We start from the raw sequence: 26,541 nt of genomic DNA on the forward strand, positions 1-26,541 counted from the left end.
CAGCCTTGGTCCCCTTGACTGCCCTTGGGGCTGTGGGTCCAGATGCAGTGCTGACCTTGGCCAGCAGATGGCGCCTGAGCTTGCAAGTCAGGGATGGTTGTAAAGACCTGGCCCTTCCCTTTGGTGGGGGATCCCTGACCAGGTGGATGAGACTGGGGCTCTTTCTGCTCTTGGGCATGGTTCATGCTGTTGAAGGAACGCAGGCTGACATCTCTACACCCTGAATGGGCGTGCACAGCCTCAGCCACGAGGCTGTTGACCACCCTGGGTGCCTCAGCCCTTGACTCCGTGTTGGAGGACGTGGCATTGGAGTTAGGAGTTCTCTGATGCTCTGCAGTCTCTGATGGCCGGTGATTCTGTGCTTCAGCACCTTTTCCTTCATTCCTTCTCTCTCCTGCTGGTCTACGCAGTTGGCATTTAGTGAAAAAGGACAGTGCCGGACACTTGGGTGTAGCCAGGGATGGGTACGACCTCATTCCAGTCCTCACAGTCCAGGGTCTTGGGAGGTTCACTCATCATGGTAATACCTGGCCACATAGTGCCCAATGAGCTTGCAGAGGAGAGAGAGGTTGCCTTGGGAAGACGGAGGCTTTCTGAAGCAGGTGGCCTCTGACCCAGCCCCTTAGAGATGGATGGAATTGGAGGAGGTGGATGTTGGAGGAAGTGATTACTGATTAATAAGCTGGGCTCAGCCGAGGTTCAGGGACAGGAAAGCATAAAGCACGGAGGTGAACAGTGAAGTCTTGTTGATTACAATGTGGCATTCAGCCGGTGAATAGTGGAGCAGAGGTTGTAGCATTGGGGCTGAGGTCACATTATGAAGGGCCTAGAATGTTCTTTTCAGACTGTAAGCCTGAGGGAGAGGAGGACTTGGGGAGGGACCTGATCAAAAGAAGGATGAAGAGACTGAGATATATGGAGTGGGGTGGGGCATGTGGTCAAGTGGTTGAAGGAATTTGCCTAATAGGCTGAATTTTTAGTAATGTATGAGATGAGGTCATCTTTGAAAAGTGGAGGAAGATATAGATGGGGAGGTTTGAAGTGGGTGGGAAGCTTGGGGATAGAGTTATCGTGGGAATTAAGGGATGATCTTTGAATTGTCAGCCACACTGTGCTGTTATCTTTGGTCATGCACACACATACACATATGCACACACACACACACACACATATCTATACCTGCCCCCATGACATACAGACAAGTCAGATCTTGTTACAGACTATTTCAAGAAATGGTCCAAGCCGTGCGTGGTGGCTCATGCCTGTAATCCCAGCACTTTGGGAGGCTGAGGTGGGCAGATCACTTGAGGTTAGGAGTTCGAGACCAGCCTGGCCAACATGGGGAAACCCTGTCTCTACTAAAAATAGAAAAATTAGCTGGGTGTGGTGGTGGGTGCCTGTCATCCAAGCTACTTGGAAGGTTGAGGCAGGAGAATCACTTGAACCCGGGAGGTGGAGGTTGCAGTGAGCCGAGATCAGGCTACTGGACTCCAGCCTGGGCAAGAGAGTGACACTCTTGTCTCAAAAAAAAAAAAAAAAAAAGGAAATGGTCCAGTTCTGTCCTAGAATATAGTTATATCAGTTAAGGTTCTGTCCGCCTCTGAAATCCCATGAGAAACTGAAGGAAATGAGGCCAGCTGCTGGCATGGAGCACAGAAATACCTCTGTTAGGGGCAATGATTATATTGGTGTCTGGGTGGTGTGGTTTGGCTTTTGTACTCTGAAATTTGTTTTTATCAGTTTTTCACCCCTTGGTCTTTCCTCCCAGGGGACCTTATTTTACAGCTCCCCATAGTACGTAGGGACAAGTGTATGTTGCAAGTGCTCTGTGTTCTTGATGCACCATCTGACTGGAGTTTCAATGAGAATGAAGGAGAGAGAAGGTGCAGGGGTACCGTTGTGCAACAGGTAGAATAATTCATATCCAGTTGTTTTGTAAGAGCCTGTGGGTGCAGTGGGAGGGCGGCTTGTCTTGTTTCCTCAAGGTTTAAGCAAATGTTCAGAAAAGAGATAAAGAAGCCTTTCCTCCAAGAATATAAACTGTTTATCCAGCTTGGTGGTGGTGGCGGCAGAGAGAAGGCACTGTAGGCGCAAGGACCAGCATGAACAAGGCAGAAGTGGAGAGATGAGGCAGGAGAAGTCCTGCCTGGGCAAGGGGCACACAGCACCTCTGCTGTCCCATGGAGAACTTGATGGGAGGGGGTAAAAGGCGTCCTCTTTTTACATCTCTTCCTCCAGGCTATGGCAGGTTGGCCAGGGCTGGGCTGGATTTCATTCCTGTGTAACTCAGGGCTCTCTAGAGAAACAGAACCAATAGGATATGAATGTGTGTGTGTGTGTGTATGTGTGTTTGTGCGTGCATGTGTGCTTGTGTGTGTGTATGTAGAGCTAGAGAGAGAGAGAGAGAGAGACCGACTGATGTTAAGGAATTGGCTGATGTGGGTTATAGAGGCTGGGAAGTCCAAAATCTGCAGAGTGGCCCAGCAGGCTGGAGACCCAGGAAGAACCGATGGTGCAGTTCAAGTCTGAAGGCTGTTTGAAGGTTACCTGCTGGCAGAATTCCTTCTTGCTTGGGGAAGGTCAGTCTATGTTCTATTCAGGCCCTTATCTGACTGCATGAGGCCCACCCATGCTATGGAGAGTAATCTGTTTTATTCAAAGTCCACTAATATAACTGTAAATCTTGGCTGGGCACAGTGGCTCATGCCTGTAATCTCAGCACTTTGGGAGGCTGAGATGGGAGGATTGCTTTCACACAGGAGTTCGAGACAAACCTGGGCAATATAGGGAGACCCCATGTCTGTTAAAAAAAAAAAAGTTAAAAAAATTGAATTAAAAAAACAAACAAACTGTAAATGTCACCTAAAAATACCCTCACACAGCTGAGTGCGATGGCTTATGCCTGTAATCCCAGCACTTTGGGAGGCTGAGGCAGGCAGATCACGTGAGGTCAGGAGTTCGAGACCAGCCTGGGCAACATGGTGAAACCTCTGTCTCTACTAAAAAAAATACAAAATTTAGCCAAGTGTGGTGGTGCACACCTGTAATCCCAGCTACTCAGGAGGGTGAAGCAGGAGAATCCCTTGAACCCGGGAGGTGGAGGTTGCAGTGAGGCAAGATCACTCCACTGCACTCCAGCCTGGGTGACAGAGTGACACCCTGTATCAAAACAAAAACAAAACCCCTCACAGAAACATCCAGAGTAATGCTTGGCCCAGTATCTGGGTGCCGTGGCCCAGCCAGGTTGACATGTAAAATTAGCCATCATAATTCCCTATGTGGCCCTCAGCCAGGATTGTACATGTGTGCCCTCGGTCTGCTTTCACTCGGCCTGGAGCTTCATAGCTAGCCTTGGCGGTAGGCAGGAGCCAAACTGCCTGTTGGTATATTGGCTTTGTGGCCTTGGGCATGTTACTTACCATCTCTGTCCTGTCCCTCCATTTCCCGATCTCTAAAATTGGAATCATAACACTACCTGCCACCTAGGCTTGCTGTAGGGATGGATTGAGTTAATGATTGTGGAGCACCTAGCGCAAGCTTGCTGCAGGGCGAGGGGCAGTAAACGTTAATAATTATTTCTGTGTATTGTGCTGTGTGCTTTATATGAGCAGGTACTGGGGTTCTGAGAGACTCGTAAATGGCAGAGTTCCGTCTTTACCTGGGCTTTCTGATAACTGGTACAGCTCTCTGTTCCATATTCAGTCATATGTTGCTTAATGATGGTGATATGTTCTGAGAAATGCATCATTAGGCGATTTTGTTGCTGTGTGAACATCATAGAGTACTTACACAAACCTAGATGGGATAGCCTACAATATACTTTGGGTATATGGTATAGCCTGTTCTTTTCAGAATGTGAGACTGAGGGAGGCTTGAATCTAGGCAATTGTAACACAATGGTGAGTATTTATCTATCTAAACATAGAAAAGGTTCAGTAAAAATATGGTATTACTAATATAATGGATCACTTTTGTATATGTGGTCCGTTGTTGACCGAAATGTTGTTATGCGGCACATGACTGTACTGTTTTGCTAGAATAATCCTCCTTTCTTTTCCTCTTCCTGATCAGTACCCAGCACTCTATCTGGTCAGCCTCTTCCCTGCTACTTTTAGAAATCCCCACAGGCTCCCTAAGGAGCAGCCCGGGTTTCCAGGGCTCTGTCTCCCACTTTGGGGGGTTACCTGGGGGCAGCTCAGCTGGTTAGGGTTAATTGCTGCAGTTTCCCAAGGCCCTTTGGCAGCTCTCCTCTGGATTAGGGACTCTGACGTATGTGCTCTTGGTCTCCAGGCAGGGCTAATTCCATGGATGAGGGGTGAGAGGAGATGGAAGTCTGGCCAGATTGCCAACGAGGAGTCACAGGTGCCCGCAGTCATGGAGTTGGTGGCTGTGCTGTATTTAGGACCCACTCACCTAACCCTCTTTACTTGTAAGGTGGCAGCCAGATTCAGCTTCCCTTACAGTGTCCTGGTGGGGCCGGGTGTGGGCTATATCCAGGGCTGAGCATGCCCTGAGCTGGACTAGGAGTAGAGAAGTGGTTAGAGCAGAAGCGGGGCAGGAGAGCCCCTCCTACCCTGGGGTCTGACTCCACCTGTGCCTGCAGCCCCCGCAGGGGAGAGATGCCTCCAGGCTCTCATATTATTTGCTTCTTTCCAGCACTGATCCAACTTCTCCCTATCCTCCTCTTATTTACTCATGTGCATTTATTGAGCACCTCCTCTGTGCCAGGTACTGCACCAGCCCCTGGGGTTCCTGCCCCCTGGAGTGCCCTGACTGTGCCCCTTGGAGTGGCATTCTCCCATGCTGGCAGGGTCCAGCTGAGGTCAGCTCACCCTCCACCAGCACAGGCTGCATCACGGGCCCAAAGCTACCTGGAAACCTTCGGCGGTCTGTAGACTTGCTTCTCCCGGTCCTGAGCACCACCTTTGTTTGTTCAGGCTCTGGTTTGTCTCCCCAGACTGTCCCCAAGAAGGCTACCAAATGAATATTCTGGGAATGGAACAGAAGGATCTGGTGGCCATGAAGCCATGTACAGGAGGACTGGGGGCCAGGGAGTGGGATCACCTCCTCCTGGCTGGGCCTCATCCTGCCTTCCCAGCAGCTCTCAATAAAAAATACATTTGTATTAAAAACATAATGAAGAAGAAAAAAACCCATTTCCCCCCAGTAATGCTGACATCAAAAGAAGATTTTTATCAATTATGAGAGAGAGATTTCGGCCATAAAATTGCAATTTAACTAGTGGGAGATGGATGGCAGGAAGCATTGCTGTCAGCGCGGACGGATGGCCTGCCGTTAGTCACTGCGGGAGAGGCAAGGCAATGGTTGAGGTAGCCCTGGCTTGTGCTTCCTGCTGATGCCCCATCTGGCCCGACCTTCTCCCTGTGACCACTGCCTCCTGCAGGCCTGTCCCCTGTCTGTGCCCTGCTCCCGGCCTGTGTCCTGCACCTTGAATCCTGGTGTCACTATGTTCTATGTCATCCTGGGTAAGTTTTGTGATTTTGCTGAGCCTTGGTTTCCTCATGTTTAAACAGGGATGATAAGAGAGCCTTCACATGAACAGGGCTGTGGTGAGGATTGAATGCTATAACCCAGCCAAAGTGCACCGCCTGGTGAGTGGTAAATGCCAGTTCACTGTCAGCTGTGCTTGTTACATGTAGAGTTGTTGCGAGAGCGAAATTTGGCAGTTAAGACCAGCACCCTCATCTTGTATCCAGCACCTTGCCTGGTGCCTCGATCTTCCTGAGGTTTAACAAATACTGGCTCTGTTTGTTCACCTGCGTTGTTCAGTGGCAAATGCTTTGGACAAAAGTCATCTGGGAGAATCGCTCACGGGTTGTGAGGGCTTATAAATCATTTAGTGTGACCCCCACATTTCACAGGTGAGGAAACTGAGGCTCAGAGAGGGGCAGTCACTTGCTTAATGACACAACTGGTTGGTGGTAGAAACAGGACTAGAACCCAGGTCTCCTGATTCCTTATCCAGTGCTCTTTCTCCTGGACTATTCCGTTTCAGATGGAAGCTCAGTGCCCAGAAGAGAAGGCAGCACTCAATTGAGCAATCGGGCTGGCCTTGCTGTCAGAGCCACCCACTGGGCCTCCGCAGCTTTCATCGTCCTTGGGACCTTGTGGTTTCCTGTGAACTTTGAGGAAGCCGTATTTTCCTAAGTCCAGGATCCTATGGTTCTTTCTGTCCTTCTGCCAGTCTTTTGTCTTGCCAGTGGTTTGGGGTGATTAGACTAATGTGCTCACCAGTTCACTCTCGGTCCACAGGCTGCACGTGGGGTGCCTCCCCTTTGTTGGGATCTAGTGCGCAGGGTCTTGCCCAAGCCCTCTGATCAGCTGGTGTGTCTGGACTGTTCCATACCCACTTCCTGCAGATAAAAGGCCTCAGCCCATGGTGGCCCCATTCACTAACCCTGGGAAGGTTGGGACCCACCACTTGTTGGTTTGCTTACCTAGAGAATACAGATTTGTAGAGCAACTGCTATTCTCTTACCCATGTGCCACTGCGGTGGGGGATATACAGAATGTTAAAGCTGTGCCCCTCCCTCCAAAGCCAAGCAGGCAGAACTGTGCACAGAGGGAGTAATTAAAGAACAATTAAGCCCTCAGCTGTGGGGCTGATGGATGGGAAGTTCAGGGGAAGTTCAGAGGCGGGTTCCTGGTGGTGGGGGTTTGGGCTTTGAACTGGTCCTTGAAGGATGAGTAAGATTTGAGGAGGGGAATTCTGAGGGCACACAGGGTTGGCAGTTGGTGGTGAGTGATGACCACAGGTAATTCAGTGCCCAGAGAGCCGACAAGCTGGCCTGGAGTGGCAGGGAGCTTGTTGGACGGCGTATTGGTTTTCTGGGGCTAGCCACAAACCTGTGGCTTAAACAACAAATGTATTGTCTCACAGTTCTGGAGGCCAGAGGTCTGAGATCAAGGTATCAGCAGGGTGGGTTCCTTCTGAGGCCACGAGGGAGGATCTGTTCCAGGCCTCAGCCCTAGCTTCCAGGGGGTTTGCTGGCAATCCCTGCTGTTCCTTGGTTTGGAGATGCATCTCCCCAATCTCTGCCTGCATCTTCACATGGTATCCTCTTTATGTGGGTGTCTGGCTCTGTGTCCAAATTTCCCCTTTTTATAAGGACACAGTCATGTTGGATTACGATTGTGCTATTCCAGTATGACCTCATCTTAACTAATTATTAATATATATGCAATGACCTCATTTCCAAATAAGGTCACATTCTAGGCTGGGGTTAGGACTTCCACATATGAATATTTGTGGGGCACAGTTCAACCCACAACAGATGGGTGCATTAGGTCTTCTGTGGTTGTAAGGATCTTAACTCCAACTTGAACTAGCCAAGGCAAAAAAGGAGATGTGTCACATTGTAGTTAGGGTTGGGCTAGAGTTGGGCCTTGGGGTGCCCTTCTGGGACTCTTGTATCTCTCCCGGCAACTTCTGTCTGTGGGTCAGCCTCATTCACAGCTGCTTCCCTCCATGACCAGCTGCCATTGACAGCTTTTAGCCTCACCTCTTCTCAGCTTCACACCTAAGAGGGCCTGACCCTGCTCCCCAATTTCAGGACTCTGATTGACTTAGCCTAAGTCAGATGTTGTACAAGGTTACATAGTGTCCGCTCCACGCAGCCCCACTTTTCTTTATAAATTACCCAGCCTCAGGTATTTATAGAAACGTGAGAATGGACCAACACAGATGGGTAAAGGCAGACAAGATGGTAGGTATTAGTGTTGGTGGGTAATAACATATGGTTGTGTTTATTTGGTATTGTTATGTAGTGTACATTGGCTGGATGTGTTACAGATATTGTTTGTAACCTTTACAATAACTCTGTAAGGCTGGTAGATTACCATTCTGGTTTTCCATATGAGGAGGCAGAGGCCCTGAGAGGGTAACAGCTATGTTCACATAGCCAGTAAGAAGCAGAACCAGGATTTGAGCTCTGATGACATCTCCACTCTTCCTGCTACGCAGCTCCTAGCCCTGCAGAAGGGCTGGTTTCTGGGGGACATTAAAGAGAGCCATAGGCATTGGGTCTTGCTGTGGCAAGTTTTAGGGTATCTTCTTAGGCCCCAGGTCTTAGAAGTAAAGTCAAATCAGCTAATAGTGTGTGTGTTCTTGTGTGTGCCCAAGACTGATAAAGAGACATTTTAGGCAAAGTGAGCTAATGGTGTAGGATGGATGGAGGGCACCAAAGGAGGGGCCCTGCGAGGAGGCTCTTTCCATCATCCATATCTGGCAAAGGTGAGCTCTCCCTCTGGAGCCTTTTTAGCTGTCTCCCTAAGCTGGGGCAGGTGCCATTTTTTTCTCCCCTCAACGTCCCCCTGGAGCTCAGAGCGTGAGTGTCCCAGGTTGGGCAGTGAGTCAGGAGGCCATAGCCTGGAGGACAAATGCCATGGTTATGGCTCTTGAAGGACTTGCCCTGGCAGTTGGCCCCATGCCTTCTAGGACTGCCACAGGGGTCACAGGGTTGTCATTTCCTCCCTGACTGGAACTCGTGGCCTTCCCTCTCTTCTCTGGGGAGAAGGGGAACGGGTCTCCCCTGCAGGCCACTCAGGGCTGGGGCTGTCAGTATGGGCGGGGTGGATGTGATTGCAGTGGCTTCTGATGCCTCTCCCTGTCTCCTTGTGACCCAGAGGTCTGTTCTTCCTGGTGGCAGTCCTGGGAGAAGGGTGGCTTGTTGGAGGAGCCTCAGGCCTGCCCAGATGTACAATGAACATACTGGCCAACATGGCCAAATGAGTGAGGGATACGTGCTTGTCTTAGTTTGGGCTTTCCTAAAAACAAACAATAATTTGAGTAAAAGTGATGTTGTGGGATGCTCAGATGTTGCCAGTAGGGAAGTGGGGACGTGGTTCAGGAAGGGGGAGGCAGCTGGTAACTCTCTGCTCTTAAACCAGTGGCTACTGTGGGCGAAATCAGGTCAGTCCTGTGGGCAGACTGGGAAATGGTGTCAAATACGTACCTTTCACTCATCCCACCCAAGGGCCAAGGTAGGATATTCATTCATACACCAACTTCCTAACTTCTTCTTCTTCTTCTTCTTTTTTTTTTTTTTTTTTTTTGAGACAGAGTCTCACTTGGTTGCCCAGGCTGGAGTGCAGTGGCATGATCTCTGCTCATGGCAACCTTCGCCTCCCGGGTTCAAGCGATTGTCCCGCCTCAGCCTCCCAAGTAGCTGGGATTACAGGCATGCACCACCAAGCCAGGCTAATTTTTGTATTTTTAGTAGAGACAGGGTTTCTCCATGTTGGCCAGGCTGGTCTCAACCTCCTGGCCTCAGGTGATCTGCCCATCTTGACCTCCCAAAGTGCCCGGCCCTAACTTCTTTAACTGACAGCTGCTCCTGGGAGCTGATACTTCCTGAGACTTGGAAGTCCCAGGGAGTCTCTGGCACAGATGCAAATCCTGGGGGTCATGCAGGAGCTGAAGGGGAGGTCTGAGGGGAGCAGGTGGAGCACTGTCAGGGCTAGGCCAGCATCATCTCAAAGAAGCCTCACAACTGCTCTGTGAGAGTAAGTACTGTTTTTATTATTCCTATTTCACAGACGTGCAAACTGAGGCCAGAGATGTTAGGTCTCATGCCTAAGTCACTCAGAGAGCGTGAGCAGAGTCAGGTCTGGCTTTGGAACTCAGGCTTCTAACCCCGGCATTCCATGGCTGTTTGCAAAGGGTCCTGTGCTTTTCATAAAGGTTTCTCATCCTAGCAGCTTACGCCTTCTGTCAGCATTCCCAAGCGAGAGGCAGGGCAGGCAGATGAGGAAACCTCACAGGTCAAGGAACTGAATATTTAGCATTTCCTCTGTCCTGGGCATGAATTAGATGTTTTCAAACACATGGTCTCATCTAGTCCTCACAATAGCTCAGAGAGATTGGCATCCCTTTCCCATCACTTCCAGACGTAGAAACTGAGACTCCGAGACGTTAAGTAACTTCCTCAGGGTCACAGCAGGATGGTGGCTGAGCCAGGAACTGAGCTTGAGTGTCACTGGACTCCAGAGACACACACTTCAGTTACACAAGCTGCTTCTAGGAGGCGAGTGACCCGAGAGATCTGCCTGCGAGGTTGGGCGGGGCCAGCACCTTTCCTCTGACCCCACATCTTGCCTTCCGCTCCGGGCTGGCCTCTGACCTGTGTTCCTTAAAAGCCAATCATAAGGTGGCTGAGGAGGTTCTCGAAGAAGGGGGAAGTGGGGTGTTAGGTTCTTCCCTGTCTTACCCCTGGGAAAGGTGCTGCCCCTCTGTGCTCTCAGATGGGGGCTGGCCTTGGGGGGAGAGCAGGGGTGCCCTCTTGCTCTCCCGCCTGCCTCCTTAGAGCTGGGTCTTCTTGCTCTGCCGCCCCCAGGTCCCCTTTCCCCTCTCCTTTTTTTTTTTTTTTTTTGAGGTGGAGTTTCACTCTTGTTGCTTAGGCTGGAGTGCAGTGGCTGGTCTTGGCTCACTGCAACCTCCACCTCCCGGGTTCAAGTCATTCTCCTGCCTCAGCCTCTTGAGTAGCTGGGATTACAGGCGTCTGCCACCACGCCCAGCTAATTTTTTGTATTTTTAGTAGAGACGGGATTTTGTCATGTTGGCCAGCTTGGTCTCGATCTCCTGACCTCAGGTGACCTGCCAGCCTTGACCTCCAAAAGTGCTGGGATTATAGTAGTGAGCCACTGTGCCCGGCCTCCCCACTGCTTTTAAAAAAGTTTTAATGTTTATTTTAATAGTTTTTAGGGTACAGGTGGTTTTTGGTTACATGGGTAAGTTCTTTGGTGGTGATTCTGAGATTTAGTGCACCTGTCGCCTGGGCAGTGTACACTGTAACTAATAAGTAGTCTCTTATTCCTCACCTCCCTCCCCACCGCTTTCTACCTGCTGCTGCCACTTGGCAGCAGAGGGAGCCGAGCCCTCCATGTCTAGCTGATTTATGTTCACTGTTAAAACAATAATGTTTAATCTGGAAAGGGCTAATCAATTTTTTATGCTGATTATGAATAGGCCAGCTGTGCCTGCTTCTTTATTCATGGAGCTTCAGAAACAAGCCCATTTCCCAGGCCAGGCCTCCTTGGTGATTTATGCCATGGGAGGCCCTGTTCAAGGGGAGCTCATCAGTGGCTTTACCTGTGCCACTTTGGAAGGGAAGCCTCGGCAACTGCTGGCATGTGCATAAGTGTGTGTGTGTGTGTGCATGTGTGTGCCTGCATGTAACCAGGCAGTGTAGCCTGACCCCAGGTGGAGAACTGGACTTGAGTATGTACTTGTGTTTGAATGTGTGCACTTGTGTGTGTGTGTAGGTTGGCTGGGATGAGGCTGGGTGATATGCTTTGGCTGTGTCCCCACGCAAATCTCATCTTGAATTGTAGCTCCCTCATCCCGTTCTTGTGATAGTGAGTTAGTTCTTACATAATCTGATGGTTTTATAAGGGGCTTCCCCCTTCACTGGGCACTCATTCTTCTCCTTCCTGCCGCCATGTGAAGAAGGAAGTGTTTGCTTCCCCTTCTGCCACAACTGTAAGTTTTCTGAGGCCTCCCCAGCCACACCGAACTTTAAGTCAATTAAAACTGTTTTCTTTATAAATTCCCCAGCCTTGGGTATAGCAGTGCGAGAACAGAATAATACACTGGGCTACCATTAGGATGGAAGGTAGAAGTTACAGGATCATGGCATTAGAAAGGCTAATCAGGATCAAGTACTCTAATACTCTGCTTTTACAAGTGAGGAACTAAGACCCAAGGTGAGGTGACTTCGCTGAGGTCCCACAGCTGGGTGGTGGCAGAGGGGAGACTGTGGGACTAGACTGCCCCCCATCCCCATACTCTTACTGAGAGTGCAGAACTCTTTCCACAGTGGTACAAATGGGGCAAGAGGGTTGGAGGAAGGAACTGCATGGGCTACTTTGCTTGAGTTCTCTTGATTCATCACAACCACCCTGATGCCTCTGAGGAGCTTAGATTTTATGGTACAGAAAGAGCTATTGACTTAACTTTGAAAGAGGTCAGCACAAGAAGAGAGAAAGTTATCTGAGGTTTGGGTTACAGCATTTGGGTGTTCTTGGAATCCACAAATAGGGTTGTAGGAGGGGTGGATGGGGCTTTCTGGAGGAGGTGAGACGTGAGCAGGACTTTAGTGTGGTCAAGAGGAGAATGTACAGAAAGGCATGAAGAAGGCCTTTGGGGCAGGACTGAAGAAGTCCTTTATGGTGTCACCTGAGGGTGGGGTCTGAACCTTGAGGCCAGACTAGGGAGGCCTGTGTCTCCCAGGCTGGGGTGGGGCAGGTGCTGGGCCTGGATGGCTTGGGTGTCCACAGGCAGGGGCTACTGTATGTGGACTCTGCGTGTCCCCTCTCCCTGCTGGGGCTTCACCAATCATTTGTGTATTCATTGTTTGACTTTGCAGGTATTTAGTGCGCTTCTACGTACTGGCCCCAGGGGTTATGAGGGTGAACAAGCTACCATCAGGGCACTATGATCTATTTATAGGGGAATAGCAGCTGTTAAATGTGTGAGGAGAAAAATAAAGCTTTAATAACACCTGTGATAAGTGCCCTAGACTTTTCCTCTTGGCATTTGAGTGACTGCAGGGAGGTTGCAGTATTGAAGCTGAGACCAGAGGATGGTTAAGGGACAGGTGGAAGGGACAGTGAGAACAAGAATGCAGAGACCTCAGGATGGGAAAGAGCCTGGGTCTGTCCAGGGACAGGAGGGGCTTGGTGGCAGCAGGGCAGACAGAGACCCTGAAAGATGAGGCTGGAGAGCTGAGCTGGGTGTGCTGAGGGGGTCTGAGGCTGGTGTGGGGAACAAGAGTAGAACTCACTGGAAGACCAGTTATGGGGCAGTTATGGTCATCCAGGCAAAAGGGGACGGTGGCTTGGACATAGGGAAGTAGAGAGGTGAGGACTGACATATTTGCAGATGGAAACCACAGGACTCAAGGATGGGTTACATGAAGAGGTGTAGAGGAGGTGGAGGTGCCACAGTCACCTCCCTGGGTTCTGGCATGGATGGTGGCGGGTGTTAGCAGGTCATCCTGCTGGCAGTTGGGGAAGGAATTTTCTATAATGCTGGAATTTGCGTAGTTGCCCCCTCTTTCCTCAGGGTAGGAGCGAGTAGGTTGTGGTCAGAATGCCAGCAGATGGCACCGAGCAATGTGGGGTTCAGCATTGAGAGACTGACCAGCCTACGGTCCCTGGTTTCTAGATACTAAAAAAAAAAAAGAAAACTCCTCAGCACCCTGATCTAATGAGAGCTCTGGGGTGTGAGTGTTTCCCTGTCACCGGGTTTGTGGATGGAGAGGCTGTTATTTCAACAGCTGGAGCTGCTCCTGCACGTCAGCCACAAAGTCCTCATAGTGATGAGAGTCTGGCCTGGCCCCACTGCTGTGTGTGAACTAAGGACTGTTGCCTGCGTGTGAGCGGCAAAGGAAATTGGGCTCCTTGGGAAGAGAGGAAGATGTCGCTTCAACTGAGCAGGGCTGAGCATTTGGCCCTGGTGCTGGGAAGGAATGACATTGAGGAGGAAGCCCGGGAAGGAAACAGGGACTGGTTTCAGGTGTCCTCACCTGGCGTGGCAGAACTAGGAAGCTGTGATATTCCCCTTCCTGGTCTCGCATCTTGGGGTTCACACTTGACCTATGTTCCCCTCGTCTCATTCCCCAGCTTTCCAGTCCCACCACGACCCTGGAAGATAGTGCCAAAGACTGAAAATGGACTTCCACTGAGAGCGTGACACTAGTGCTCTAATCACCGGTCTGTAAAATTTGTAAAGGGCCTGTATGAGGCTCCTATTGGCTGCTGTCACAAATTACCACACATTGCATGGTTTCAGTCAACGCACATTTATTATTTTATCCTGCAGGCCAGCAGTCTGAAAATTAAGGTGTTGACTGGGCTGTATTCCTTCTAGAGGCTCTAGGGGAGACTCCCTTTTCTTGCCTTTTCCAGCTTCTAGAAGCCACCTGCTTCCCTTGGCTTGTGGCCCCTTCCTTCATCTTTACAGCCAGCGGTATAGCATCTTCCAGTCTCCCTCTGCCTTTTTTATCCTGTCACCTCTGCATCTGTCATGTCATCTCTTTCTCTAATTCTGGCCTTCCTACTTCCCTCTTGTAAGGATTCTTGGGTTGATATTGGGCCCACCTGGATAATCCAGGTTCATCTTTCCACCTCGAAAGCCTTGCCTTTGGCGCACCTGCAAAGTATCTTTTGCCACATAAGGTGAACATCTTTGGGGGGCTCATTTTCTGCCTACCACAGGGTCAGATAATAAATGTTTTAGGTGTTGCAAGCCATACCATCTCTGTCACAACTGATTACCTCTGTAGTGGTGGCACAAGCGCAGCCATAGGCAACATGTCAACGAATGAGCATGCGCCCCAGTAAACCACAGGTCTACCAAGGCAGAGAGAGTTGGGTTGCTGACCCCTGTGCTAGTGTTCTTAATCACTGCTCTGCTTGCTGAACTGAGCCAGTAGAGTTATGTTGACTGCCACCCCCTCACCTCCCAAGTGTGGACTTTGTCTCCCCGGTAGATCCATGGAGCCTGGGTTTACCTCCCTTTAAAATTCCTGGGCACTGCTGGTATCATATGCCAAGTGAATCCAGAAGGCTTTTTACTGGGTACAACATCCTTGCGTGTACAAAGAGCTTTGGGGCTGGGTACAGTGGCTCATGCCTGTAATCCCAGTACTTTGGGAGGTCGAGGCAGGTGGATCACCTGACGTCAGGAGTTCGAGACCATCCTGGTCAACACAGTGAAGCCCTGTCTTTACTAAAAGTATAAAAATTAGCTGGGTGTGGTGGTGCGCACCTGTAGTCCCGGCTACTTGGGAGGCTGAGGCAAGAGAATCGCTTGAACCTGGGAGGTGGAGGCTGCAGTGAGCTGAGATCATGCCACTGCACTCCAGCCTGGGCAACAGGGTGAGACTCTGTCTCAAAAACAAACAGAAACACAAAGGGCTTTGGTATTCACTTGCTTTTGGCTCTGAGGCAAGCAGCATAGCTTAGACACATTTGCTGTGTGGCATTTTACTACCTCCTGAAGCCCAGGACATCTGTCCTGATAGCAAATGGAGCTGCTGTAAGTGAAGGATGCTGTGCTTTGTGGATGTGGGAACAACTGAGGGTTGTTGGAAAAGGCCTTTGGGGTTTTGTGAGGGTGAGCCTGTCAGGTTTTAGAATTCATGGCCCTCATCAGAAATGAATGTGAGCCTTTGTGGCTGGGCGTTCACCTCAGTGGGCAGGAGCTGTGGTTGGGGACCCCTTCCCAAGGGGGAAATGGGGAAACCAAGTCGGGATTCCTAGTTTGGGAGTTGCTGGCCTTTGTATTTCTGGCTCTCTCCAGTCTCTGTATCTCATTCTCCTTATTCATGGTTCACACATGCTGTTCCCTTTGCCTGGAAGGCTTCTCCACCTCCTGGGTTCAAACGATTCTCCCGCCTCAGCCTCCAAATAGCTGGGACTACAGATGTGTGCCACCATGCCCGATTAGTTTTTTATTTTTTTGTAGAGATGGAGTCTCGTTATGTTGTCCAGGCTGGTTTTGAACTGCTGACCTCAAGTGATCTTCCTGTCTTGGCCTTCCAAAGTGCTGGGATTACAGATGTTGAGACTCTGCACCTGGCCAGCTTCTCCTTCCTTTCTTCAGCTAGTTAACTGGCTCCTCAGCCTTCAGATCTCTGCTCTTTGTCATCTTCTCAGAGAAGCTCTCTCTGCCCTCCCTGAGCAGGTTCAGCCCCTGAGCATAGGCTCTTATGGTGCCAGCTCTCCCTTCATCGCACTTGTCAGAGTTGGCCATTTTACTTTTATTTGTGATTATGTGGTTACTTTCTATCTCCTTCCCTTGACTTTTAAGTTCTAGCCGTAACTCCGGAGGCTGTTGGCTGTACCCACTTTGGATTTACTCCTTAAATGCCCAGTGATTAGCATCGTGCCCTGCACATATTAGTCACTTAGTAAACATATGTTGGATAGATATATGAATGACCTGTAGCGAATATATTCTCCTGTATAAAATGTAGGCAATAATATCTCCTCTAACCCCAAGAGAGGGTTGAGAATTACATATGAGCATTTTGAAGGGACCAGACCTTACCCAGGTATAAGGAGCTACCCGTGGTTGAGCATTCAGTCCGTGAAGGGCAAAGATATCCTGACATTCCCTTGTATTGACCCAAGCTCAAATTCAAGGGGGGAGGTAGTGGGTTCTCACGTGGGCAGGCTTGCAGTGGTGGGTGCAGGGCCCGTCTTGCCTGGGTCTAATCTCCTGGTACCACCTCTCTCAACTGTGATGGGGCATAAGCACTTGGCCTCTGGGGCTCAAGGCTGGCTCATTGCCTCAGTACTCAGATCATGCAGGGGTTACCTGCCTGGCCTGGGCCCTGGCTCTGGGGGTCTCTGGCTTCATACTGTACTCTGTCCAGGACCTGTGGTCTCTTTTACCTTAGAGATCTCTGTTACAGGCAGGGACATAGATATGTCACCCTGTGAGGCTATAGAAGTTATTAAGATGGGGAATGCTGAAAGATTAGATTTATGATAGCCAACGGTGGATTATGAAGAATAATTTATCAAATGTCAGTGCCTGTGGCCTACAATTTACAGAAGGTTTGCTTAAACTGGGAGGTCTGATTGCACTGTCCCCTCCCCCACCACGAATGAATGACAGCTCTAATGGATGGCTTCCCAGGCTGGCCAGCCGCACTGGGTGTTTATCTGCTTTTTATTAATCATTATTATCACAACATTTCCATAGAGTCCCTTCATCCACAGCTCTCAAGGTACCCAGCACCCAGGAGGCTCCCTCAGCCACCGTGAAGGAACTGTAGCCGCTTCTGGGAGGTGTTTCAGCTCCCCTGGATCAGCTGGAGGGCCCAAAGTCCCCTCTCCCTGATGAGGACAGGGAAAATCTAACCTGAATTCCATTCATCCATTAGGAAATACCGAGTACCATCAGGTGTAAGGTGCTTTTGATGCAGTGCTGAGCAAAAGCAGATGTCTATAGTCTAGAAGAGAAGAGGGAGATTAAGCAAATATAAAGAGGTAAATGTGCAGCTGTGGCGCTTGCTCTCAAGGAAGGTGCATGAACCCTGAGAATGTACACAGGGGAGACTTCTCTTAGGAGGTGATGGTTCAGCTGTGATTGGAAGAATGAGTGTGGAAAGGGAGCCTTTTGGCCAGAGGGGACAGTGTGTGCAAAGGGCCCATGGTGCGTGCAGAGAGCATGCTGGTGGCTGAACGAGGTCATATGTTTCTAGCAGAGGGAGGAGGGTGGGGCAGGAGAGGTAGGCCGGGTCAGACCCCATGGGTCATGTTCAAGATTTTGGCTCTGGGAAGATGGTGTAGTGACTTATGCAGAGAGAAGTGACATGATCAGCTTATGTTTGGGAAACTCACCCTAGCTGCATGTGGAGGCTGGATAGGAAGAGATAGGGCAGGCCGGTGAGGAGGTCATTGCAGTCTCTGGGGAAATGGTGGTGGCTTACACTCACTGATGGAACCAGACTGAGAGGCCGAAACTGCTGACTCTGTGCCCAGCACTCTTCATTGTAGCACTCTGCCCTCATAACTGGAGGCATCATGTGAGGCACCCACTACTATGGCGGTTATTGGGGGGCTACTATAGGCTCTATTCTAGACCTTTTATGTATGTGGTTTCATATGACCCTATGAGGTCAATATTAAAATAACCATTTTACAGATAAGGAAACTGAGGTACAGTGGATTTGAGCCTTGGCAGTTCGACCTAGAGCCTGCACTGGAATCACCAAGCCTTACAGGTTCTCAGGCTAGACTGTCCTGATGAGCTGATGGGCGTGTCTCAGAGTGCGCACACAGCCATCCTAGAGTATGGGTGCCCCTGGCTTCTTTTCTTCCCTGTCAGCTGCTGGTCATCATCTTGAGGGAAGAAAGAAGCTTGGTCTGACCTGTGATGCCCTTGCCAGAGCCAGGTGGGTGATGGCCTTGTGCCAGAAGGCCGTTCAGCAATTGGCAAGCATTGTGCCAGCCTCAGTGCAGGAACAGTTTTGTAATTTCTGGGGTTGGCCCTTGTCAGGAGGGCCTCAGGTTCTGCTGCTGGCCCTTCATTTTCTTTTCGGCTTGGCAACAGCAATAGCTAATGGCTCTGCAGAACCAATAGTTTGATCTTTTGGAACCCCAGAAAGAACACAAACTCCGTGGAAGACAAGGTCGGCGTGTCCTTGAGCTGTTATTGCCATTATTATTTTTATTATAATAAATTGCTCTGAGTGGGAAGCTGGTGGTGAGGGTATTCCCACCTTGGGGCAGAGCAGCTGTTGAGTGGGGCGGAGGCCCAGACAAGGAGTGAGGAGGGAGAGAGACACTTGATGCCTGTTCTCCCCTCTGATCACCGTGGGTCACATCAGAGGTCTCCTCTTCTTACCTTGCCGGACGTTTCTTTCAGGATTGGAGGAAGCAGCAATGTGCAGGAAGCACTGTCTCCAGCAGGCCCTGCTAAAATACAAGTGTGTTTTTCTGAGAGGCTGTTGCCTTTGGACGTCTCCTCATGGCCAGAGACTGTGTTAAGTACACCCTATGTAATTAACATGGTTCCTGTCATATGATGGTCCTGCAGTAAATATGTGTTGACTGATTGGCTTAGGCTAAGGAATAGCAAATTGGTTTCATTTCCATATGAACTCTGGTCAATTTGTAGTGGCTGCCTGAAGCGCTGTGTTGAGATTCCAAGACACCATCTGGGCTCATCAGGAATGGACTAGTGATGTCTGGCATGGGTGTGCTTGGGGTGTGTTAGTTAGCTATTTCCACATAACAAATTACCCACGTCCCACCTCCAAAACTTAGTGACTTAAATCAATAAACATTTGTTATTTTACAGTTTCTGTGGGTCAGGAATTTGGGAGGCTCTGGGTGAGTCTCTCATGAGGTTGCAGTCCTATGGAGGCCTGGCAGCAGCCGGAGGATTGTTTCCAAGACGGCTCACTGTTGTTAGGAGGCCTCGGTTTCTTGCCACATGGACCCCTCTGCAGGCTGCACGAGTGTCACCATGCCATGGCAGCTCACTTCTCCCAGAGCAAGCAGTCCAAGGGCGAGTGAGAGGCTCGTCACAGCCTTTATGACTTAGTCTTGGAAGTCCCATGCTATCGCTTCTTCCATGTGTTCTTTGTTGGGAGTGGATCATTAATTCCAGCTCACACTCAAGGTAGGGGAATAGGTGCCCCCTCTCTAAGGGAGGAGTATTATTTAAAAATTTGTGGACATGTTTTATTTAGTTAATTAATTAATTTTTAACATCTAGTTGGTACTAAAAAGATTCTGTTAACACCCATCAGGACATGTCACTTCCATGCTTAGGACACTCCAGTGGTTTCTCACCCTTTTCCCCCCTAATAATTAATTAATTGTAGAGACAGAATCTTGCTATGTTGCCCAGGCTGGTCTTGAACTCCTAGCCTCAAGCAGTCCTCTTGCTCCAGCCTTCCAAAGTGCTGGGATTACTGGCATCAGCCTCCATACCTGGCCATTGTGAACATATTTTAAAACTATCATGGGGAAATGAGTGTGCTTGTGCCACTTGCTGTTACCGTCAGGTCACCTTGGAAGATACAGGAATAATTCTGAAGAGGTGGGTTACAAATCAGACGTGTTTAAAGGTGAGGGGCAGGAATTGCAGCAAAAGCGGGTATTGGCTGATAGGGCAATGACAAGATATAGGGGTATCTGGGGAAGGTCCCTGGGAAGTGGTACAGAGAGAACTGGATGGGTTCCAAACAGAGGTGTTGGCGAGGTGGTGGTGGGTTTTCTGCCCAAGGCAGACATCTGAGTTTTGCAGAGTCCTAGATAGCTGGAGTTATTGTGTCTGCCTTAGGCTGGGGGTGGGAAAGGGTGGGTGAAACTCTCTCCAACCACTTCCATTAGTGCGGACAGAGACTTGTCTCTCTGCTCACCGGGCTCCAGTGGATGGCAGCTGGCACCCAGCCAGGTGTAGGGAGGGCCAGCTCGAGACTGCAGGAGCCAGATGTTGTTTGCTGCTGATGCCATGGTAACCTGCCCTGAGTTGGTTCTGCCCCAGGTGCCCTAAGTGGGAACTGCTTGGTCTTGGCATCTAGGCCTGGGCTTGCCTGCTTTGAGGCAGGCTTCCGTCTGCATCTGGAGCCAGGCATTTCGGTGTTTGTGAGATGCATTATTGATATGGTGATGTAGTTTCTAAAACCAAAATCGGCCTGACGTGACCGAGTATGGGAACAACAGGCTGGAATATTTGAAAGTGGGCCATCTTGGAAGAATTCAGCCATCCCCCATCCTGTGATTGGGGAGCCCCTTCCCTGAGGGCCCTGAGGCTGGCCACACTGTGGCATCTGGAGGGGCTGTTTAAGGTACTCCAAGCAAAACTCCTCAGGAGGCGTCATGTAGTTTCTCCAGAAGATCCTGACTTCCTATCACCTATTTTGGTCTTGGCCAGTGCTTGGCTGCTCAGTGTGGCAGTTTGGAAACATTGTCTAGTACCCTGGCTTCATGGGACTCTGCAGGGTGAAGTTTCTGGATAGTCTCTTACTCTGCCCTTTGACTTGGGTATGATGTCACTTGGTCTCCTGATTCCCAGGCTCATGAAGCCAGACTGCTGAGGACTTAACTGCCCCAGATTTGTCAAGCCCCTAGGGGATGACACATTTTTTCTTACTCCCCCGGTGCTTTTTTGCTCATTAAATGACAAACATTCCCCCCTTCACACATGTGTGCACACACACACAGAGAAAGAAACCAAATGATAAAAAGCCAGAGAAATTATTTTTCTTATTGTTTGTCCTTTTCCAGACAGGGACATCGATATATTTGAATCACGTGCCGACAGTAATTAAAAAGCATGTAACTAGTCGTATTAAAATGCAGTTGTTTTACTTAACTGATTTTGCTGCTAGACCCAGAGCGGGGAAAAAAAAGAAATGGGGAAAGAAAGTCTTAGAAAAGGAGGCAAGTTTCTGTGAGTGACTGGAGGCAGCTGAGGGCCCTGCTTGAATCTAATTGCTGCAAATGCTGCAGTTTGTTTCTGGTAATGGTTTTCTGCTGAAAGGGCTGGGGGACGAGGCCTGATTGGAGGGGGGTGGCGTTTGTTTCAGCTGCATGGGGGGTATAATTCTGCTTTCGGGACAGGGTCTATTTTTCCTTACCATCTATCAGCATAAAGTACTTCCACTGAACACTTTGAATCAAGGTTCCATTTAGAGATACTTTATTCATATTTAATTACAGGCTGCAGCACCAATCTTTAATTACCTTTTTTATAAGCCAGCTAGGAACATCCACTAGCAATCAATTATCATGTGTGTGTATGTGTGTGTGCTTGCTTAAGCACAGGAGGGTGTGGGTGTGTGACTTGCTGCCTGATAGAGAAGGAAAAGATGGCTGCAGGGACGCTGGGGAGGTAGGTGGGGTGGGGTGTCTGTGTGACAAGGTTTCTGGTGCCCAGTGGGGGTGCATCCTCATTCCCCATGCCTGTCTTTGCTTCTGCTGGTGGAACTGGGGATGTGGGCAAGTCCTCACAGCTGGGTCTTGTTCAGGGTGCTGAGTTGGCCACTGGGCTTGGGTGGTATCTTGGGGCCCCCTTGACTCCCCTGGTGGGGATGGGGAATTGTGGGAGTCCTCCTTCATGTCCTCTGGGGATGTGGTGGACCAGGCTTCCTCTCACCCTGGAGATTAGGATCTGCTCGCCTCAGCTCTTTCTTTCCCTCACCTCCCTGTGGGGTGCTGTTGGCAGCTGTTCCTGCTACACAGCCCTAGTGATGCCATGTCACTCTTCAGTTGCAATGACTCTGCAGTGTCCCTGCAATGACACTGGCTTGAAGACTGGTTGTCGTTCTCAGACAATGAGCACATGTTCCTGGGAGTCAGGCGGAGGCTTGGGGTAAGGATTGAGGTCAGATGACCCCCAAATCCCTTTTGGGGCCATTTTAGCTGCCTGAGAGATAAGGATGTGAGTTCACAGCTCTGCTCCAGAAAACCCTCTGCTTGGTGCTCCTTCAGGAACTCCAGAGGGCTTGCAAAGGGACTTGGTGTTGATCTCATTATGTAACAGCTGGGGACATTGCTGAGGCTCTACCTTCCCTTCCATTCCTGGGTCCCTGTCCCAGCAAGGGGATGGGGAGGGGATGGAACTCACATTTACTGGGTCTTGTGGGGGTGCTGGGCACCATGTCTGTGTTTTTTTCACTTATCCCTGCTGGGGCCTGAGAACACTATATCCATCAGAGCCCCTTCAGTTGTGTGTGGCAGATAACTGAAACTGACCTAAGCAGGAAAAAGAATCATAGGGTGGGTACTCAGGCATGGCTGGATCAAGAGGCTCAAACACCGTGGCCTGGGTTCACTCCCTCTGTCTCTTGGTACTCTGCTTTCTTCTTTGTTGCTACTATGTGACCCTCAGCAGTTCTACCCCAGGCTTATATTTTTATGTTCAAGTTCAACTGAGAAAAACATCGATATCAAACAAAAGTAAAATGATTGAGTCTGATTGGACCAGCTGAGTTACTTGTACATCTCTGAACTAATGCATGTGGCCAGAGATATTCAGGGTCCTGATTGGCCAGGCCGGGGCCTCACACCTGCCTTGGAGGAACAGGTGTGCTTTTTCTATTTTGGAAAGCTCCATGTTTGAGGTCTTTGGATTCATAGGAATGTGGGAACAGGAAGGTCTAGCCATTTCAAAGGGAAGAAAAAGTTGATTCAATTCTTCTCCAGTGGAATAGTGGATTCAGTCATTCAACAAATTTGTTTTGGCACCAACTAGTTCCAGCCCTGTTCTAGGGAGTTGTAGGGAATTCAGCAGTGAACAGAACAGACAAAAATCTTTGCCCACTTGGAGCTGATGTCCTAATGGAATTTATAAGGATGATGATCCCATTGTTTCCCCATCCCAAACCCAGGCCCAAGATAAAGGGTTCTTAAGCTGAGAAACTCAGGGTGATTGGGTGGATGACAAGGGAAGAATTTTGCCATTGGGAGTCTAGAACTCACGAAGGAGGAGAAAAGACAAGTGTGTTTTTGGGGGAGCAGGGAGAACCAGACACTGGGAGAGACACAAGTAACAAACCAACCAGGATGAAGGGGGCCAGGGAAGCGAATCCCATATGCATCTCTCCTGACAGAGAAGCGCAGGCCTTTCCTCATGTGGCCTGGGCCTTTCGTCTGGGCAGGATGTTGATAAATGGGGATGGAGTTTAGTGAAAGCTACAACAATGATGACAGGGCTGGAGGGAGTGATTTATGAGACGAGATTAGGAAAGTGATGGTGTAGCCTAGCAGATGGGGTAGGATGGTGGCTGTGGGTCATGTGACATCTGAAGTCCAAGGAGAGGAGTGGAGGGGCAGGGCAGAGTGGCTGCTGCAGTAGCGGGGACAGAGGGAGGGAGGGCTGTGCAGACTGAATAGACTTCAAAGCATGAGGGCCTAGGAGGGTGGGCCAGGAGAGCAGGCATCTATATATGCTTGTGCATGTGTGTGCACATGTCTGGACTTTCCAGGATTGTGAGGCTGTACAGAGGCTTAAAGAAATGAAGAGGATTAGGATTTCAGCCTTGGCCAATCTTGGAAAAGACCTTTAGGGGCCTCTTTCCTAGTTGGCAGAATATTTGGATCTGGACCATGTAGGTGTGACCACTCAAGTCAGGGAATTTTATTTCCTTCAGGAATATTGGTAGGGCATTTCTAAGAGGGAAGGAGGGAAGGAAGAAAGAAGAAAGAAGAGTGAGGAGTATATTTTCCACTTCATAGAAAAAGAAAATGAGGCACAGAAAAAGCAAGGGGCTTTGTCCAGGCCTACCTTCGAGTGGCATTGCAGGTGATGACCTAGAGCAAAGTTCTGGTTTGCAGCCCTGGGATCTCTGTTGGAGTGGCCAGGCTGGGAGTGGACTTGGTGACCCATGTTGAGGCTGCTGCTCAGGCCGGAACAAAAGGTGGTTGTTGGTCTGGGGCCTCTGCCCAGGATTCTTTGAGCTCCCCTGGTTGCTAGAATGGAAACATCCTCTGTCTGATCCCTGAGATACTGGGGCTGCCCTGGGCCCACGTTCCGTTAATGCTGGATTGTCCATATGTAAGAGCTCAGGAGGCACAGTGGTGGATAGTTCAATGGGCAGATAAAGTTCAGTTCTGAAGAGCACTTCTTTGGCCTTTGATGGAGGTGCTTAGGGGCCCGTGTACAGGTATGAGGACGTGCCTTCCATGCACGTCTTCTGTCCCCTCCCTCTTTATGCCTACCGTGAATGTCCAGCAGCGGAGGACCAGGCAAGACTCTGGGCTGGTACACAACTGATAAAGCAAAAAAATTTGTCCTGGGGGCTGGGTGCAGTGGCTCACGCCTGTAATCCTAGCATTTTGGGAGGCTGAGGTGGGCGGGTCACTTGAGGTCAGGAATTTGAGACCCCCATCTCTATTAAAAAATACAAAGATTAGCTGGGTGTGGTGTCACACGCCTGTAATCCCAGCTACTCAGGAGACTGAGGCGTGAGAATTGCTTGAATCTGGGGGGCGGAGGCTGCAGTGAGCCAAGATCATGCCACTGCACTCCAGCCTGGTCGACAGCACGGGACTCTGTCTCAACACACACACAACACACACAACACACACACACACTCTCTCTCTCTTTCTCTCTCAGATCTGTCCTGGGGTCACTAGGCAGCCCTGACTCTGGCCCATCTTCCTGGCTCCCTCTCACTGAACTGGGTCATCTTTTTAATTGCTCTGTTCTCTCCACTCCCGACAGATCCATGATTTGTTCCAGAGCTTCGATGACACCCCTCTGGGGACTGCCTCCCTGGCCCAGGTCCACAAGGCAGTGCTGCATGATGGGCGGACGGTGGCTGTGAAGGTCCAGCACCCAAAGGTGCGGGCTCAGAGCTCGAAGGATATTCTCCTGATGGAGGTGAGAGCCCTGCCTTTCTCCTTCCTGTGTCCTCAGTCTACATTTCCCTGGGATCCAGGCAGCCTAGGTGGAACTGGTTCAAGCTGGTGAGTGGAATGTGGCCCTTCAAGCAGCAGAGTGGGAGAGGAGAGCTGAGATCACGGCAGAGGAGGTGTTATGACAGCTCCATGACCACGAAACCCTATGGCAGCATGGGTTAGTTCTTGATTTGTCCCTGGGAACTGCCTGTGATGGTCTCAAAACACACTAAGTGGCTGCTAGGGGCCAAGGGGACCTCAGGGAAGGGATGTTGTAGAAATGAGCTGAACCAAAGATGTGTTTTTTGTCTACCAAAGGGATAGACAAAATTACATCTTAATTTGTTAAATTGTAACAAAAGGGAGCATGTGGTCAACAGGGATATAAAAATGACATACAGATCACATAGAAATATCTATGCAGGTTGCAGGTTTGCTTCTCTGGTATTTATTTGGAATGAACAAATTCACCTGTCTGAATGGTCCTAGGAAAACCTGTAGTGGACTTTTCTAGCTCTGTGCTCAGAGTAAGGGCAGAAGAGGCTGAGCCGCCACTGCTTGAGTCAGTAGCCATCACCCCCTACAGGGAGGTCAGCAATCTGTTTAATTTGTCAGTATGTCCCTTTTCTTCCTTTTCTTGTTTCCCTTCCTTTGCTCCCCTTCCTCACTCTGGACTCTTAGTTTATTCTTTCAACTCTAACCAAACTTGATGCATATATTGAGGGTCTTCTGCACCCTGTGCTAGGTGGGTGCTGGGGACACGAGAGTGAGTGAGCCCCATCTTCATCTTGGGGCAATCCGCATTTAGTGGAGACAGGCGTGTAAACAGTCACAGCATGTTTGCACAGTGCCATGTAGCACTGTGCCTGGATGGATGGGGCACCAAGGGGGCTGCAGCAAGATGGTGACTCTTGCGATAGCCAGGCAGCGGAAGGACAGCCCTGCGGGTGTGAGGGCCTGACTGCTTGGAGGACAGAGTGTACTTGGATAACTTCAACCTGTTCAGATGGTATGAGCTCGAAGTGGAGATGAGGCTGGGAAGGTAGATAGAACAGAACACGGGGTGTTTGTATTCCAGGCTAAGGCATAGAATGGTATGTATGGTCAATACTCACTACATATTTGTGGATCTGAGCAGATCTGATTTTTTTCCTGTAGTCAGTGGGGAACCATTTAAGAATTTTAATCAAGGGACTGTCATGATCAGATTTGCATTAGAATTAAAAATCTGTTGGGAGTCTGGAGAATGGATCGGAAGGCAGAAAGACTGTAGCCAGGAGACGAATTGAGGAGCTGCTGCATGGGTCTGAGAGAGAAATAATGATGTGAAGTGAGGAGTGTAATGGGGGTAAGGGAGATGGATGGGTTCAAGGGGCAGAATCATCAGGATTTGTGACCAGCTTTATACATGGGGTGGGGGCAAGGACTGGTATGAATGAGAAGGAGACAAGTATCTTAGGTTTCTGGCTTAAGTGATTATGTTCAGGTATATTTAACTATATACAGTAGTTCCCCCTTATCTGTGAAGATACATTCCAAGACTCCCAGTGGATGCCTGAATCCTCAGATAGTGTCCAACCCTATATATGCTGTTTTTTCTTATACACACTGATATGGTTTGGCTATGTCCCCACCCAAATCTCATCTTGA

At 49.7% G+C, this 26,541-nt stretch overlaps 1 protein-coding gene across 5 annotated transcripts in view; it reads left to right on the plus strand.

Annotated features, from left to right (window-relative positions):
* The window catches only part of ADCK1 (aarF domain containing kinase 1), a 136,034-nt gene that overhangs the window by 64,220 nt on the left and 45,273 nt on the right, over positions 1-26,541 (plus strand). For all 5 annotated transcript variants that reach the window (XM_024232031.3, XM_024232032.3, XM_054530910.2 and 2 more), the window contains one exon: positions 24,716-24,874. In XM_024232031.3, the coding sequence (XP_024087799.1) occupies positions 24,716-24,874 (159 nt within the window). The remainder of the gene's footprint in view (positions 1-24,715; positions 24,875-26,541) is intronic.

This window comes from Pongo abelii, chromosome 15 (assembly GCF_028885655.2).
Source record: "Pongo abelii isolate AG06213 chromosome 15, NHGRI_mPonAbe1-v2.0_pri, whole genome shotgun sequence".
NCBI lineage: Eukaryota > Metazoa > Chordata > Mammalia > Primates > Hominidae > Pongo > Pongo abelii.